General features: G+C 46.1%; 1 protein-coding gene across 1 annotated transcript; it reads left to right on the forward strand.

The window, feature by feature from the left end:
- The first annotated feature begins 1,949 nt into the window (after nucleotides 1-1,949).
- NCOA5 (nuclear receptor coactivator 5) lies at nucleotides 1,950-17,689 on the forward strand. The gene is made up of 9 exons (XM_026042075.1): nucleotides 1,950-2,131; nucleotides 2,646-2,753; nucleotides 6,803-6,869; nucleotides 10,303-10,698; nucleotides 10,944-11,059; nucleotides 11,288-11,414; nucleotides 12,915-13,114; nucleotides 15,109-15,432; nucleotides 15,835-17,689. Exons 1-9 carry the CDS (start codon nucleotides 1,969-1,971, stop codon nucleotides 16,485-16,487), a joined length of 2,154 nt encoding a protein of 717 aa, XP_025897860.1. The 5' UTR covers nucleotides 1,950-1,968; the 3' UTR covers nucleotides 16,488-17,689.
- The last annotated feature ends 994 nt before the right edge of the window (nucleotides 17,690-18,683 follow it).

Below are 18,683 nucleotides of genomic sequence, written 5' to 3' on the forward strand. Positions count from 1 at the left end.
AGGGCTCGCTGCGGGGCGAGGCCTCTCTGGGGCCCGCCCGGCCCGGGCTCGCCGCGCTGCTCCGGCGGCCGCGTCTCGCCGGGCTGTGGTAGCGCCGGCCGCTTGAAGCCGCGGTTCGAGGGGCGGCCCTGGCCCCCCCATCGCCAGGCTGCCCGCGAAGCGCTCGGCGCGAGGCTCTCGCTGCTGCCGGGGCCGAGAGTCCCGCGGGTTGCGGAGCCCTGTCCCGCTGGGGAGCGGTGGGAAGCGCTCAGCTGCGACAGCCACCCCTGGTTCCCGGGGTTAGGAAGCCCTTTCATCAAGTGCAAAGTTCTACCTGCACCAGCCGCCCGCTGCCATTCCCGCCCACGGGACAAGGTGGGGACGATTCCGCAGGGCTCTGGGTGAGCGGTTGGGGCCGCCACGTTGGCCGTGCGGGGCAGGTGCGGGGTTCTGACTGGAACCGAGCGACCCGACACTCACGTGGGTGTGGAACCCGCTCTGAGTGTGCTGAGCACCCAGGTCCTGCTTGGAGCAGGAGGTCTCCAAGGTGACAATTCCCTTCCCCCAAGCCGAGCGCTTGCGTTAGGTGCCATAGCGGGCAAGGAGAGCGCTCTGTGGTGCTGCTGTGGGTCAGGGTTTGAAACCCCTGATGGGGAAATGCGAGACACTGGAGGAGAGCGGGGACAGCCTTGCTGTGCAGGACGGTGTTGGAGCAGCTCTGGTGTGAGAGCTCTTTGCTGTGGCCTGTGCCCCATTTCTGCAGCTCCGCTCCTGCCGAGAGCGTGACTGGACTGGGAGCCTCCTGAAGGACAAGGGTGCCAGGGTGGGAGGTGACTGCTTTGACTCATGCCCTGGGGTATTTTGTTTCTCATGTTAATTAACGTAGAAATACCTTTGTAAAATCGGCTTGTAATTTAGGAAGTTTGATGTGCTGCTTTAAGGCTACTTTTAATTGTCGTCAGCGCAATTCATTGCTTTGCATGTATCTCATGATTGGCATAGAAGCTTCTATTGCTGTACTCAGTTTAATGAGCTTATTCCCCAGGTTACTTCCATTCCTGTAAACAGAAAATCCCAGCCCTGCGTTCCTGGAGGTGGATGCTTTGGAAGGGCAGTGACTTTGTTGTGCTAAATAGCTTTCAGACTTGCAAGTCTACCTTGCGACTTCCAGTATTTTTTACTTTTTGTAATTTWAAAAAAAAAATCCTTATACCTGACTTGAGCCTTAAAGCAGAGTACTTTAATCCTGAGTGTTTTAGCTGTGGCTGTTTCAGCGAGTTCAAGCAGCGAGCAGTGCTGGTCGTTGGCCTGGTGTTGTGCACGAGGCCGTTGTACTTTCACAGTGCTGGGCTTGTGCGGCTGCGGGCCCGCTCCCAGCCGTGGACCCGGCCTCTGGAGGAGCTGGTGGGCACGAAGAGGGACTGTTTAGTGTCGGTGTGAACGAGACCCTGAGCTTCCCGGTACCGTGAAGCTAAGGCCGCACGCTGCGAGTGATGCCGGTGTGCTCACAGCAGCGCCCTCAGAAAACGCTGCTTTATCTCATTCAAAGCCTGCGCTGAAGTGTTTTGAGTCCCCTAATGTGCTGCTAAAGTTACATAAATTTCAAGGTTTCTTACCAGAGGATGGAGGGAATAGATGTGGCAGTAATGGATGTGCTGAAAAGCTTGAATTACATTTCAGTAGAAAACAAGTTCTGTTTGTATTTTAGTTGGAGTTAAACCATTAAAACATTTCAAAATAGATTAAATTTGCTGCCTTTCAATAATACAGCAGAGTTGAACAAAAACGTTGCCGAATATGTTGTTCCATACTTTCTTATCTCTAAGATTTCTCTGGAGCGAAGCTTGCGTGAAGCAGACCCAGTTGGCTTCTTTCTGCCAAAGTGTTAAGTTAAATCTTGTTCCAGTTTATTTTTAATGTCATGGGTTGCAATTTTATGCGTGGCCGTTTTTCTTTTTTGCGAAGAGCTGGATTTGGAACGAAAGCAAAATGGCTCGAGGACGCAAGAGCAATAGCATCAAACAGAGYGACTTCACTAACAGCACCAACCCGCAGGATTTAGAGAGACGACTTTTTGTCGGCAATTTGCCCACTGACCACATGACGCGTGAAGAAATGGAAGAGATATTTTCAAAATATGGCAAAATAAGGGGTTAGTATTTTATTTTATGCCTTWTTGTGGCTGGGAATTCAGTCAAAGTTTAACGTTCATGCCTGTTGAAAGTTATTGGGTAGTGTTGAGAGSAGTGACTAATGCTGTGCCTGAAAGTGACCCTTTAAAGACAACTTTCTGCACCTGCACTTTCTCTGAAACTGTAATTACTTCAGTACAGCTGAAACCCAATGTGTGCATGAGCTGTGTTTAACCTTAGGAGGCTGAGCTGTGGTGCTGTGCCAAACAAATCTAGTATTTCAAGTCATTTCAGTCGCTTACTTGAGTTTTGGTCACTTAATGGACTTTTTTGGACACTATCCTGTCAGAAGGAAGTTCATCTACTTTGTAGTATTGTTTAATGCTTTAAATTGCTTAAATTTTGCATTCTGCTCCTGGTAGATGCGATCTCGAGGCAGCTGGGCGGGTGTTTTGCATAATGCCCCGTGCAGCGCCCTGCGGGGCGGTCCCGTCCTCCCTCGTAACCGCTCCTGCTCTGCTCTTGCCTCTGCAGCCCTCAGCATGTTCCACGGCTACGGGTTCGTGCAGTACGAGCGGCTGGAAGACGTGCAGGCCGCTCTGGACGGCGAGAAGGGGCGCCTCTTTAAAGGGTATAGATTAGGTAAGGAACTCGTCCGTGCTGTCCTCCCGACCCGGMATGTGTTCTGCTAGACGGAGCGCTCTTGTTCTAGAGCTCTCTGCAGAGTTCGTTGTGTGAGACCTGCCCCGAGTGCTGCTCTAAAACAATTTCTCCTTGGTTTGTAGTTTCCTCCCGAGTGCTGTGAGCCTCTGCAGTGTTTCTTCTTGCTACTTCAGTCTTTGGATTTATTTCCCTGTATTAATATTTTAATGAATCTGTAAGTCTACGTAAGAAATTATTCAGTGCAGGAGCCCTGCTCAGTGTTCACTGAAACCTCTTGTGCCTTTATTTTAAAATTATTTTATTCTGGTGCTTCAGAGGAACTGGTCACTGAACCTAGGGGATTGCCAGACGGGTGATCCAAACTTGGATTTGTTTTTTTTCCACTRCTGAAATTAATTTCTAAGTAACATTGCAAATTCTAGATGCTTTAAAAGATCTCTTTTCATAAAGATGAGAACTTTGCTAAATTTGCTGGGAGCAAGATTAAAACAGAAATGAATGTTAGAAATCTAGTTAACAGCAATCTGCTAAACATAACCAAAAATATAGTTCCACAGTAAGCCTATGGTAACATAAAACCATTTGGCTTACAAGGGAATATAAGGAGCAGTAAATTGCAGTGTTTAAATATAAATTATATTTGTATATTTTAATATATAAAATATTTATATGTTTAAAATGTGTAGTAACAAGTATAGCTGAAGAGGGAAGGGTAGCAAATGGGCAAGGAGAGTAGAAAGATGCAAGAAGAAATGCTGGGCAGCATCCCAAGGCAATAGTCTTAATTAGGAAATACTGCAAGTGTCTCAGATGCTAGTGGGATGATTTAGAAGTTATAAAACTTATTATTGGCAAAGACCCCCTCGCCCTCAGTTAATGTCTGCTTTTTTTTCTTCAAGAGGCAAATATTTTGTTTTTCAGATAGCTTCTGCTTGCATTTCAGTCATGAACTGAAAAAGMTAAAGCAGCTCCCAGCACTAGGGCTTTCTGTAATGCCACGTGCATGAAGACCTCCCRAGGCTATTTATGATGTTGTTCTTTAGATCTTGGGAAAAGAGGGAGTTTCTCAGGACCTAGAAAAGTCCTGCAGTTGTGTCAACAGGGCTGTGTAAATGGCCTGAGCAGCCTGGCATCACTCCCTGATAACATAATGGATTCCTTTATCTGACACTCAATAAGAAGTGAATGCAATTAACGTCAGTCAAAATAAATCTCATCCAACTAATTTACTCTTATGATGCTACAAGTTTTATGGATAGAAGGAGCAGTGTCAGCGTAGAAGACTTCTGCACGATACTCTATGATTAAGAAACTAAAACATTTGGAAGCAGCCTAGTGTTAAGTGTATTGAAAACGAATCCCACTGATGTGGACGGAGTTGCTCAGTGTGTGGAGTGGGGCCCTAGAAGAGCTGGGCCTGGCCGTGCAGCACTTCTGAGAGTGACTGGGGAAGGAAACGCACGGTCGTGTTATCAGAAGGAACGGGGTGATGAGTGTTGGGTCACTGCTAGTGGAGTGACTCAGGTCTGGGTGCAAACAAAACTGAGCTTTCAGCAAGCGAGATGTGGGGTCCTGCTCCGAGTGCAATAGAGTGCGTAGTGCTGTTGGTGCAGAGGACGTTGGCCTTGAAAATAGTTCGTGAAAGGAGCTAGTGGTAGGTAATAGTTACTTGAATCCAGGGAGCTAATATACTGCTCTTAGCAGGATTGCTTTTGTGAGCCTTGTACAGAAAAATAAAAAGGGTTCGTAAATAAGAGGTTTTAGTGCCTGTGGGTGTTTGCTGCTGAAATGCTGTGTTTGAGTCTGGTACATGTAGTTTAAAAAGGATAATACTAAACTGGAGAAGCATCAGGGTAATTTGAGGTTAACAAAGTGAAGAACRAGCCATGGTGAAAGCCTCGGCATAAAGAGGTGCTGTGATCTGTGTGTTACAGAGTCCTGCAGATAAGTGGGTTTGAATCCAGCAGGCAGAGGTACGACAAGTCCCTAAATGGAAACAGTTTTCTTTAACAGTGAAATAAGTTATATATGAACAGTTGGAGCTTTGGTGGAGACTGTCTCTTTGGCGTTTTTAAATTAGAATAGGATGTTTTGCTAAAAGATAAGCTCCCGTTCACTGCAACTGTTGGACTTGATAGGAATGCAATTCAAGAAAGTCTTGTCACTTGTGTCATTGAGAAGGCTGYGCTGTGCGATTGCAGTGCCCTTGACATCTCAAAATCTTACGAGACAGACCTTCAGTTTTTGCTCACATTTTGTCAATGTTCAAGTATTTAATCTGTAAATGCTGTTGGCATTAAATAAAATGTTATTAAATCTGTTCATTTTGCACAAGAAAAGAATCCCTGTGACAGCTATTTTTTCTTTCAGTAAATTATTTTGTTCAGATTAAAATGCAGTTGATTTTTGGAAATGTATGATACCAAATGTTAAAAAATCATAATCTAGATTTCTGCAATGGCATCTTAAAACAGAAAATAAAAAAAAAAATGTTAAACCAAGGAAGAAGATAGTGTCTTGCTTAAAGAGAAAATTTGACTTTGAGAGTGGAGAAAAATCTCAAAAAATATGTGCAAGAAGTACAGTTTCTTCAGGTATGCAGTTTGAGTATTAAAAATAACTGTTAGAACACAAAGACCACGCTCTGGGAGAGTAACTGSAACTGTGCATTCCACCAACACTTCCATGTCTGTTTTCATACCTTCAGTGAGAAAAGCTGTGTGGGTTGTACATGTCCATCAGTTTTCATTTCTGGACAATGCAACCTTATCCTGGAGAGAAGGTGTTTTTGGTCCTGGGAATGTTACCGTGCTGGATTCCTAGCTGAAGTTCACATTCCACTTGCCTCTTTCTTAATGTGAAAAGAAACACTATTTCTTGAACTAATCTGTAATTTTAATCTTGAAAGTCATCAACCTAATAGTTTGGGGAGTTAAGGAGGATAATAAGATCAAGGCTGCTTACAGACCTTATATACCATGGTCACTCACTTGAAGAGCTTTGAAAGTATTTAATGTCAATAACTAAGTGCATTTCACTAGTGATAGATTCTCAAAGAGCAAATGAGACCTAGTTTTCTTGGGTTTGCCTTGTTTGCCGCCCCCCCCCCCTTTTTTTTTCGTTAAACTCAGTAAAGTGTCAGGATTCATTTCTGTCTGTTCTTGCCCTCACTAGAGCCCTCTCTTTGCTCGCTTGAGCAAACTAGTTTATCTTCATCTGCTGTTAGGAAGGCTCTGCTCTCTTGCAGCAGAGCACTGTTTGCCTTATTAGTTTTGGGCAACTTTTTATCTTCCGTCTGAGGATGAGACTCCATTTCTTCCACTTTCCTTTCCTTTCTTCTACGTCACGTAAGGTGTTTCTCATGGAGATACTCAGAAGCCAACCAGATTTCAAATTTCTAATCTATTTCATCTGTTTGCATCGTTGGCAGTGGTGTTCTGAATGCACCACACTGACTTCGTAAGGTGCTCTTGCGCCGGGCTCCTTGGATCTCTTTTCCTCAGTGGCAGAAGTTGTGCGATTTGCTCCAGCAGTCCCCTGGAAGGCAATTGAATGTGCCATTTGAGAGCCCTTGGATCCTTTTTGACCAGGGTAGCAGAATGCTCCACTGAACAGGACTGGCTGTCATTTTAAGATTGTGCTGGCCAACAGTTTCCACCTGGAAAGGTTTTCAGACTCTACTTTTTCTCCTAGAGTCCATGAGTTGCATTCTGCTTGCTCATAGACTGCAGAAGAAAGAGATTCTCTTATGGAATGAAGAGTCTGGATGTAGGCCTGAACATAAGGGGTTAAAGTTTCACCCAGGCTGTCCACTCAATTTTGAAATCGGAAAAAACTATGAAAACTTGATTGCATTGTACTATCTGAACTTAATAATAAAAATTGTCAAAGTGACAATGTCTCTCTGCTGAATGGATTTTCTTGCATCATCTGGATGTCGCTGAACTTAAGTTGCTTTCATTTGAATTGTGCTGATGATCTTTTTTTGTTCCATAGCATTGAACAGATGGGTTGATTATTCTTTACAGATATTAATAAAGCAGCGGAAAGAAGAAATATGAATAAGGCTTCATCAAGGTCCAGCCCGACGCGAAGGTAAAGTACCTGGAGCAGTGAGTTATACTAGGAAGGTCATGCTTTGGGGACATGAGCCCCCTTGTCACAGTGCTAAATGTTTTTCTCTTCCCTACCAACACCTCCCCAGTCAAATGGAGATGCTCAAGTGAAACTATCAGGACGTGACAGCTCCAGCTTTAAGGGCTCTGCTGTCTCTAACACTTCGGGAGGCACCAGGCAAACTGTCTGTTGCTGTTACTACAGCTAAGTGTTGTGTTTTGCAGTACAGGTTGTACAAGACTTGTAAGGAAGAACAAACTTGGTGTTTGCTCCCAGTTCTCAAGTATTGGAGAAGCCAAGGCTTCTGTAGAGGATGCAGGGGGACTGTGGTATCCTCTGGGCTGCGCTGCAGAGGACTTTGGCATTTTGCATCTTGATATTGAAAGCTTTCTGTGCTGAAATGAGACCGGGAAAAGAGAATGTGATCAAAATATAGGACAGAATAAATGTTTCAATTGCACTTGGACATGTGCGTCTGCATTACCAGGATATGGAAGATGTAAACCTGCCCATCTGCCCTGTATTTACCACCCTTCAGGAGATACAGGGTGGTTYACCCCTGCACAGGCTGTGTGCGAAGTCTCAAGCAGGAGGAGAAGATATGGATTCTTCTGCCACAGGAAGAAGACTTCTTTTTCATAGCATACTAGGGAGTGCAAGAAGACATGCTGTGGTTGCACGTAGCGTAAGCTGTGTGTCTTTTATGCTTACGCTTCAAAGCTCTGCATGCAAAAAGGAGTGCTACAAATTGAACTTGAAGGTCATCAGGCTCTCAAGTATCTGAGATGCTGTATTAATTTGGATCACTGAATTATCATGCTGAAGAAAAATATGTGCAGCTAGCAAGACATCTTCCATCAAAATGGAAGGAACAGATGCCGAGAATTGCAACTGGCTCTTCTGTCTGTATTGCACTTACCCTGCACAGGGCACTTGCAAAGGCCAGAGAATGCAAAGCAGGCACTGGAAATCCTTCAGCAGCCACGGCTGGCGTGGCGGGTGCTGCAGGAACAAGGTACCTGGCGTGACGCAGTCAGCCTGGGCCCGGGCAGYGCCAGATATGCTGATGCTGCTAGCAGAGCCCCAGGAGCGTTGCCGGTGCAGAGGTGAGGGCGCTGCTGCCACATCTCGGGCTGGAGCCGCGTGGCATTGCCAGAGGCTGCAAGCTTTGTGCAGCGCTGTGCCAGCACCAGCAGCAGGCACTGATGCCACAGGCATTGGGCCCTTTTGCCCCTGCCTGGGTGCAAGCAGAGATGCTTTGCTGTGGGTTGCGGGCACTGAGCCCTGGGGAACTCTGCAGGTGCACGAGCTCTGGGCACTGATGCTCTGGGCGCTGCACTGCGGCCCAGACCAGCTACCACTGTGACTGGTGCCACAAACGCAGCTGTATCTCAGTGTCAGGGGCTCTGAGTCCGACCACACCGGCGCAAAGCGCTGAGAGGCCGTGGGCACGGCGTGAGCCCTGGAGGAGAGTGCAGATGCATAGGCCCTGACTGGCATGCTCTGCGAGGTCCGGGAGCCGCGGCTGCCGGGGCAGAGTCCCGCGCTCCGCAGCAGCTCCAGGCCAGAGTGCCAGCGGAGAGGCGTCCCGAGCAGCACAGCACGGGTAGGCAGGGGTGCTGGTGCTGCAGGAGCTGCACCTGGGGACACACGAGCAGAAGGCTGCTGCGCCATCACACCRGGTCTCTGCAAGCAGCGGGGCACGGGTGCAAGTTGCCAGAGCAGAGGCATCAATGCCACATCTGTAGTTCTGTTGCAAGAGTCATAAATGTGTTGTTCGTTCTGGATTTTTCTGTCACTGCAGGTAATGAATATGGCCTGTTCTGGCGCGCAAAAAAAAAAAAAAAAAAAAGGAATAAATGTCGTATGCAAAACAACTATGCTGCATCTGGCTGTTGTGCTGTGTAATCTTACGTCTCTAAGAAGATCAAATGCAAGAGTATTTGGCCCAGCCAACTGAAACTTGTCCTGAGCTTTGTTCCCCTTCCCGTTAGGCTGGTGGGAGGGCGCGGGGCAGAGGCCGTCGCACACGCTTTGGATGCGCTGCCGCTCGCGGGCAGAAGCACGAGGCCCATCTCTGTGCCTGAAACACGACGGCGGTTCTCGCCGAAGCGCAGGYGTGTGCCAGTGCAGTGCGTCTCTCGCAGGAGAAGACTCTGTCTGTTCTCAGTGGCAATGCTGGGKTTGTTCCACTATGTGTTCTCTCTCCGGCGTGAAAAGGGAGAATGCCAGCAATCCTGTGTATCCCCAGGACCTGGCGCTGTCCCACCTGCCTAAACTCATGCACCGAATCTGCGTGTCCTTCTCATTCACTGCTGGCTCTACCTGGTGTCGGCAGCTGACTTGCTGGGGCTGCCTCCAGCTGGACGCTAAGTCACTGCACTGTAAATGGACACAAACCAGCTCTGTGTGTCTTTCAGGAACTTGGTTAGTGTCAGCTGGAGACTATCRACGTTTCAGATTTTGGAAATAAAATAAATTTTTAAAACTTGTTTTCAATACTTGTCAGTATCCTGGGGAAAGGATGTTCTAAGTGTGTGAAACTCAATTGTTTCTTCACTTATTTTTTCTGATGTTCAGCAAATAAGAGTGCAAGTTGTTTTCTGTAGAAAACAAAATACTACCTAGAGAGAAAAAAAAAACCCAACCTTTTGGAAAAGATGAAGAATGGAATRTCCCTCTTGCTTGCCTCTGAAGACAGTACAGTACAACATCTGAATGGAGGGATCATTCAGATTGACGGAGAATCCTGATGAGGGACAGTGCTGGTTCGGTTTGGTACCCTCTTATGGGGCATCATTAAAAWAAGACTGCCCTGCAGGAACCATCCCTTCAAAGTCAGGACACGTCTGTAGCTGCCACTGTGCTCTGCTAGCAGTACAAAACCAACAAGAACTGACTGTTTCTCAGATTGCAAGAAGGTCTTTTTTCAGTGGCATACCAATAGCAAATTATTTCAGGAATTCYGTTGTCATCAAGTAGGGAATTTAATGGGTCGCTTGAATGCTGCTAGCTCTGCTATACTATGTGTTAGACTACAGCACCTTGAATTGCTCAAAGAATGCACAGCAACACCTCTGCTAGATAATCCATGGCTGTCTTGGGAGACTGGAGGCCTTGGAATGCTCTTGGATAGTTTTGTAACTGCCTGTTGACTTCTTCCACAGGTGTCCTACATTTTTAGTGATGCTGCAGTACAGAACTTTCTGGGACTTGCTTGGTTATAATAAGCATTCAAATTCAGAAACTTCTCCAGGATGCTTTGACAAATATGTTTGGGGCAATTCTTGCTGTTATGGGATAGGAGGGAGGATTCGGTGGCTGAGAGAAATGTCACTGGCACCTCAGGTAAGAGATGTGGCAGTAACGATATCCATGTGGTCTGACAGACTTTCCCTGGTGTTTTTCCCAGAGAGCAATATGCCTACGGGGATGGCCGAGACGCCAGGCGCGATCGCTCCCCACTCCGGGGGAGCCCACGAAGAGACCCAAGAGACGGCCGAGATGGTAGAAACGGGCGAGAGTCCAGAGATGCTCGAGATATTCGAGCTAGAGATATGCACGATGCCAGAGACCACAGGGGCCCCCGGGACATGCGAGACCCCAGAGATCTTAGAGACCCCCGCGATATCAGGGATCCAAGGGACTTGCGGGACCCTCGTGATGTCAGAGATCTTCGTGATCCACGGGAGCCAATGTATGATAGATACAGGGATCCACGTGATGTGAGGAATCCACGAGATATGAGAGATCCACGTGACATCAGGGATCTGCGGGATGTGAGAGATCCTCGGGACCCCATGTACAGGTAATCTGCATGGACTGTATTTGCCAACTCAGTCTTCTGGATCTCTTGCTTCTATGGTTATACTGGTTTGAGTGGTGTCAGGTTATTGGGAGCAGCAAATTTCTCTAGTTGGGGACAGCTGGGTACACATGGGGATGCTTCAGTAATTGAACTGGACATAGGCCTGCGTGTGAGACACTGGCAAAAGTTACTGCATGAGACATACTGATGTATGGAAACCTTTGCTGCTTCTGTAAATGTTGCAGACGAGATGAAGCCTATGACCGTTACCTTCGCTTTGAAGACTACTATCGGAGGAAGGATGACTCTTACTATGACCGTTACAAAGAGCATTTTGATAGAGCTCCAGTGAATTCAGAAGGTAAGTGTCTTCAAGAGTTAACATTTTAACAGGCAGATTCATATTYTCCCTCTGGAAGGATGGAAGAGATTCCTTCAGTAACGAAGGCAGCAAACATCTACAGTGCGTTAAGTTCTGTGACACGAGGTTGTTTTGAGATCTAGAGGCACCTGGCCGCATACAGCCAAGTGCTCCGAGCAGATCCAAAGGAYGTTATCTGTTCTGCCCATTTCTCTGGTTTGCTTTCAGACCGTCTCAAGCGTGAGGAGCGACGTCGAGAGGAACTGTACCGTCAGTACTACGAGGAAATCAAGAGACGTTTTGATGCAGAGAGGCCTGTGGATTGTTCTGTGATAGTGGTGAATAAGCAGACTAAGTAAGAAAATAGTTACGACTTTATTATTGGTAGTAGAAGAAAAAGGAGTTAAATTTATTTCTGTTTTTGGGCTGCTTGCCTTGCAGCTAGCTGCCTTTGAGGAGGGTGGTCTTAGGGCCCTGAGAAAGCTGGTACTTCTCTTGCCATTCTGGAAAAATATATTGTGGGATGTAAAAATGCCTTTGCACCTTTTGTTTTCCTCTCATCACCTACCACTACATCATCTCTTGAAACCTGRTGTACTCACTGTCACAACAGGTTACAGTGGCCTGTGCTTGTTTTTTGTGGGTTGAATGACATACCCTGTGCTAATATGTGCTCCTCAGCACTTGGTGCAAAGCAGTTGCCATTATAGAGTCATGGGGGAGATTCGTTTCAGATCTCTTCCTAAATTGGTTATTGTCAGGCATCGCTCAATACCATTATTAATACAGTGTGCAAGAAATTTAAAATCACTCCTGAAAACATTCACAAATGATGCTAAAAGCTTGTGGTAAATAATGAAGACTCTCTTGTGGTGCAGTCTGAACTCTTGTGAACACATCCTCGTTCAAACAGAATATGTTTTAACACAGTTATATGCAGGGTCATTCGTCTAGAAACAAAAATGATACCATGGCAGTAGAAATATCATATTTCTCTTGAAATGATTTAAAAGGATTTTAGAAGTAAAATGGACTTGCTATGGCAAAAAGGAGTAGTAAGGAATGCTCAGGAATGTATTTTGAGGAATAGTGACTGTTGCTGTGTTGGAACTCTATCAAAAGCTGAGAACACATACAGTAAATTTGTCAGAATGTATATACAGCTGGTACTACAGTTTTGATACTGAGTACTGTATCCTAACAAAAACTTTAGACTGGGCCCTTGAGTTTATGTTTAGGAAGTCTGCAGGACAGTRGCAACAGGAAAAACTGCTTCATAGGTGGTGTGTTTATACTGGAAAAGAGCTAAAGAGCTGAAAGCAAAAGCAGCAGAACAAATACACATAGAACTCAGGTGGGTGTGTGTTGGTACCTGCTCTCTGAAAATTAATGTTCAAGCCCAGAAGTGAGTCTGTGCCGCAGTGAGTTGGAATYAGGTACACATGGATAGTTAGGATGGTGAACGTAGCACAAGGAAACAACCTGTGGAAGTAGTTGCTTTATTTTATGCATGTTAGATTTCTGCTGGCATAATCTCACTTAATAGGAGTTCAGTTTAAACACATGGATATTAAAGCAAATTTTTAATAGTGAAAATCTGTTTTTCAGACGCTCTTTGTTAGGTAGGCTGAAACTTGTTTGTGATCTATTTCAATTAAACTGAAATGACAGATTGACAACACGTAAGGATAGGTTATAAGCTTTTATATTATTCAAATTAGGCTGGTTTAATACTGCCCTTCAGTTAAATTTCATGAAACCATTAGAAAAGTGACTCTGAGGAGAGAATGAATGTGCCAGGGCTTCTGTTTCTGTATGTACTGACTTGACCTGTGCTGGCTTTGCTTTGTGGTAGGGAGTACGCAGAGTCGGTGGGACGGAAGGTGCGGGACCTGGGCATGGTCGTGGACCTCATCTTCCTCAACACAGAGATGTCACTGACGCAAGCCCTGGACGATGTGAGCAGAGGAGGGTCTCCTTTTGCCATCGTCATCACCCAGCAGCATCAAGTTCACCGCTCTTGCACTGTTAACATCATGTTTGGCACCCCACAAGGTACTGAGGTCTCAGTGGGCTATGCAGCTGTGTGGTCACTCTGAACTTCTCAGGGTCTTGCTCCAGAAGGTTTTTCTTAAGCAGAATCACACRGGATGAAGTTCATTCTGGCTGCAGCATAGCTGGTTATTAATGAATCTGCATTGTGTCATAAATCTCAGTAAGATTAATTACAAGTTTCTGTAATATTTTACGGTCTTTTGCCAAAAGGACTGTTTAATTACTGGCAAGGAAAATCTCAGCTGTATTTTTAGCACCAGCCATCACCAGCCCTTGCATCCTAGGGCAGGTCATGAGCTGTAGCTCTAGAAATGATTGAACTGCTCCAGTAGACTTGTGAGTATTATCAGTGCAGCCTGTGCTTATCACTTGTTACTCTCAGAGACAGAGTGCTTGGGAAGTCACAAATTGCAGGACAGATTTTATAACCAAATGAGATTTAAGAGGAAAAAAATAGAGACAGTTTATTCCATCAAGGCTAAGATCTGACTGAAAGCTGGAAGCAGTTTTAAGARGATACACCTATAAAGTGGTTGGGTATATGTATTCTTCTTTAGCACCCTTTACACTGGTCATGTCATTTTCCATCACAAGGTGAAATTTGGTGGTTGTGAGACTGAGGGCAGACATCTTAGCAAAGTGTGGTTTTGGAAAGCCAGGCTCTTGCCCTGGTCATGGCCCATTCACACTCCTGTGCAGACATGGGTTGCTGACTGCTGTTGAGCTTCCAAAGGTTTTTTCTCCCTTACTGTTTCTCAGGTGATGTTTGGTCAGGTTCACCTGAGAGCGCCAACTTACAAATGCAGATTCGCTCCTTTTGGTTGTTGCTGACTGAGGAAGCCAAGTTTCTTTTAACATATGATGCAGATGTGATTGGAGGCCTTTCCATTCCACGCAGAAGTGCAGCCCAGCAACGTTTCCCCTRGACTTTGTATTGCCCTTGTTTTTTACTCTCAGCACCTTTACTTAAATAAAGAAACAGTCTTCTGTTTTCCTTCACTGGATCTAATACTGTAGTAGGTCTCATCAGAAGCCCAGTCATCAACTCATGCTCAGCTCTTTTTAGAAGTTGAATGTGCTGTAGTTGAATAGCACATGGACATCTTTCCATGCATGGGAGGTTTAGGGAGCCTGTGTAAAGCCTAATAGTAAAAYGAACCCTCAATTTCCTGTCATGGGGAAAGGAGGTGGAAGGATTTATAGATCTGTAGGCTTCAGAAGTGCCCAGAGCTTCATAGCCTTTTGGAAGATAACGTCCTCTTCATAATTTGTGTGCTTAAATCTGTGTCTAGGAACTATTTTCATATGTGCTTTGTGAGGTGGAAATAATGACCACAAAAGCTTTTATAATGTAGAAGGAAAAAAATGTTGGAATCAACTATTATTTGCTTTGTCATAAAGGAACCTTAAATTTATTGCTGCTTATTTCCCCCAGAGAATGAACAGAATGAGCACTATGAAATTCATTTTTTTTCTCCCTGTCTTCTGCATGCACACATGCTGTATTAAGTTTGACAATAAGGAGCCAAAAAAGAAAAAAAGATGTACATCAGTTTTTACTCTGCTCTGAGAAGCTAGTATCCTTTGCAGGGCAAGTCTTGGACCTGCCAAGAATTTAGCAACAGAACAGATGGAAGTTTCATGGTGGAAGCAAGGAGAATCTGTGAGAGAAGCAGAGGAGGTTGCTGTCTCTTAACTGGGGGAGAGGCAAGAAAGGCATTTGTTAGACTGGTGCGACATCATCTTGGACCCCTCTTCTGTTGAGGGAGCAGAGGATGGACTTGGGTGATAGTCTTGAGCCTTGAACTGGCTTTTRAAGCAATCGCAAAATCGAACTGTCTTTTTACTGCATGCCTAGGGACATTTCCAAGTGCGTGCTTGTGATTCCAAAGAGGTACCTGTCTGTTGAATGAGATGTGCTGGTGTGAGTGAGGCAAAGGATCTCCTGTTAATGTCACTTTGATTTACTTAAAGCGTTTCTTTTCCTTGTGCAGAACACCGCAACATGCCCCAAGCTGATGCCATGGTGTTGGTGGCAAGAAATTATGAGCGCTACAAGACAGAATCACGAGAGAAGGAGCGTGAGGAGATAGCCAGGCAGGCTGCCAAGATGGCAGATGAAGCCGTTCTCCAAGAACGGGAGCGCCCACCGCCCATGGAGGAGGGTGTCAGGGGAGGTCACCCCCCCGGGATCCAGACTCTGCTGAACCTGCTGGCAGACAATCGCTATCTAACTGCTGAGGAGACGGATAAAGTCATTAATTACTTGCGAGACCGTAAGGAAAGGTTACTTAGGGGGAGCACGGATTCTCTGCAGGGTGAGTTTCTCAGCCCTCRACAGCGTTGTTAATCACATGAACTGTGGGCTGTCCGGATGGGACAGGAACACAGTGGTGGGGTCCCAAGGGAGCACAAGTGCTGTAACTTTCTCACACGGTACCTCATCTTACTGAGACAGAGGTATTCTCAGGAGTCCTGAGACTCCTCTTACCCTTCATGTGGATTCTCTCATGGAAACCACAGAATTGATATATCTGGTTTGGCTCCTGCATAACGGGCAATAATTCTGTTAAGTGGTTTGGGGTTCCCAGAGTTCTGCAGCTCTTCTGTTTAGAGTGGGCAGGCACTGACAGTTGTGTCTTCAGTACGTGTCTTGGTTCCTTTAGGGGATTCTTCAAAGGCATTTGCAGAGCTTTAACCCTCTTGCTTTTCTCTTCCAGCACCCATGTCAAGGCAGTCTTTGGGGGCACCTTCAGGATCATCCCTGGGCAGCCAGTCCAGCCTCCCGAGCTCCCAGGCTCATCAGGGTTCGCAGCCTTTGGTCTCTGCTCCTTCTGTTCCAGTGTCCGCTGCTAATCCTCAGCAGGAGCTTCAGGCCAAAATCCTCAGTCTCTTCAACAGCGGGGCAGCAGCGGCAGCTGCTGTAGCCAGCAGCGGTTCTGCAGCCTCAGCTGGCTCCTCGGGCGGCACTCCCAGTCAGAACTTTGCTAACATGGCCAGCAGCCAGGCCCGCTCGGCGCCGATGAGCGCTGCAAACTTAAACCAAGCCCAGCAGAGATTGCAGGCTCCAAGCACGCAGCTCCCGGCTCTGCAGGGCCCCTCAAGGAATGCAGGTCCGAGACCCGGAGCTCCTCCGCCAGCTCAGTCACTCTACGGTCAGCACCAGAACCGCCTGCCTGCTCCCGGGAATGTACCTGCTCCAAGGCCAGTATCTTCTGGTATCAACTTTGACAACCCTAGTGTACAGAAAGCATTGGACACCCTTATCCAGAGTGGTCCTGCGCTCTCCCACCTTGTGAGCCAAACAGTGGCCCAGGGGCGAGCAGGGTCCTCAGCCCAGCAACCAATGGGTTCCTACCAGCGACACTATTAAAGCTGAGCTGTCAAGCCCTTTCCCTCCCCTTTGCCATTCCATACATATAGCTGTTTAAAGAGTCTCCTGTTTTTGACACAGGACAAATGCCCCTGGATGTGCATGGCCTCTCCACTTCGGTGAGAGTCTGCCCCCAGTGGCATTGCCACTGAGTGTTGCTAGCACTGCTCTTCCTCATGTTGATCTGGTTAGCAACATCTGGAGAGCTGTGCTCCACTTTCTCAGCGGCAGGATATGCTGGGAGCTGCTGTTTTGTCCAAGCCAGAAGTTGCTGCAGTGACAGCCCTTCTGCATTTTCCTCTCTCATGATAGCTGGTGCACCTTCACATTGCAGTGCAGTCTGATCTCACAGAACGGTCTTAACTGTAGTTTTTGGGTCAGTAGTTTTGAGAAAATGAGACAGGGGAGTGAGCAGAGTGGTACCCTGACTGGGACTTGAGACACACCTTTTTGAAATGGGCACTCTTTCTTTCTTCCTTTTTTTTTTTTCCTTTTTTTTTAATGGCATATAAGCCCATTTAAAAGAAAAGTATGGTGGTAGTGTTAGCAGCTGAACTCATAAAGTACATGTCTAACCACCGCTCAGTAAGCGAGGACAGCGCAGTTTGGCCCTTGCAGAGCCACGACCGTCCCCTGTCAGAGAGGCAAACATAAACAGTCTTTACCTGGCCAACGTGATGGAAATTGGAAGCTTGGTCTGAGCACTGTGGATATCTGGCAGTGAGAACTTGCAGCCAAGGCTAAGAATTCAGGTATTCTGTCAATTTCCCTGTACTCAAGTAGCCAGATTCCAGAGGAGTCTCTTAAATCGGGCATGTAAATTTCCTTTCCTTATGATACTGCTTTGGGGCAGTTGACTGCTGTGGCGCAGCTCTCAGAAATAACTGCAGCCGGTTTCCACGTGGTGGGTGCCTGTCCTCTGAACTTTCATCTTGCTGTTGATTGATATTTTATCCATCTCAGGTGCAAGAGGCAGTGCCAAGATGCAATAGTTGTGTTTTATACATCTTTTTCAATACTTTGGTTACTGCAGTCAACAGTTGAATGGGAAATCAGGCAGAATCTTCACCATGTTTTTAACCAGTGACATACTTTGATACAGAACACAAGACATCTCTGTGGTCCTCCTTTGCACAGCCTTTCTTGCAGTCTGTGGGCTTCCTGCAGGGGATTGACAGAAACTAAAAAACAAAGTTCATGGAACAAAGATTTATTTGTCCCAGGTGGTTTGTGTTGTAGCATTTTTTCTCTGTGCTGTTAACAAGAGGACATTACTTTTTAATAAAAAGGCAGGAAAAACGTTTTGCTGTGTTTTTGACACTTAACAACCTGAGTAACTACTGGAATACATTATTCCATTGCCTTTGCTGTTATTCTCTTCTTCCAGGTAAGTTGCCTCGWCGCGGCCTGCTGCTGCATGCTAAGGGGAACACGCACACGTTTTACTGCGCCCAGCTGTAAGGATGCTGTAGTCAGTCTCGGTTCATACTCCTTTAGTTTTAAAGCACTTGATAGCTATTTATTCTCCTGCAGTGAATTAAGACTATTCAGACAGTATCAAGGCGAGCAGCCCACGTGTCCTGGCAGGACGCTGCGTGACTACAGAKAGGCAAAGCATCTCCTCTGGGGGGWCAGAAATTTCAGCTAGCTTGGCACCTGGGGCACTTCTGAGAAGCTGCTGCACCCTTGAGGTTTCACCTCCTCTGCAATCTGCTGCCCCTGGTCATTGCTTGCTCCTTGTTATAGAAATAGCAGCCAAGTGAAAAAAGGTTATAGAGACCCTAGAAACAAGTGAAAACTCCCCAGCAAATAGTGAAGGGTGTAATAAAATCATTTATTGCATTTTGTGCAGACAGGAGTCCAAAAAAATTAATACAGTTAAAGCAATAAAGCATTAACAGGGAGCATTCAACAACTGAGGAGCCACTCCTCTATTATCTGCACAGAGAACACAGGGTCTGTATTGAGGCGGCCTAATGCACAATACTGAAGCACTCACAGAAAATTAAATGCAAGCTTAGTACTCTTTTTTTTTTTTTTTTTTTTGGTTTGCAACCTCTTTTATTTACAAGGTTTTAAACTTAATTGCATTGCTCTGCACACAGATTCTCTAAAACACAAAGCATACTAGGTCACTACATGTCTATAGAAATATTGCACTCGAAGAAAAGTCACTTGTATGGACATAGAACATCT

Source organism: Nothoprocta perdicaria, unplaced genomic scaffold (assembly GCF_003342845.1).
Source record: "Nothoprocta perdicaria isolate Ctin4 unplaced genomic scaffold, notPer1 scaffold_3, whole genome shotgun sequence".
NCBI classification, from domain to species: Eukaryota; Metazoa; Chordata; class Aves; order Tinamiformes; family Tinamidae; genus Nothoprocta; species Nothoprocta perdicaria.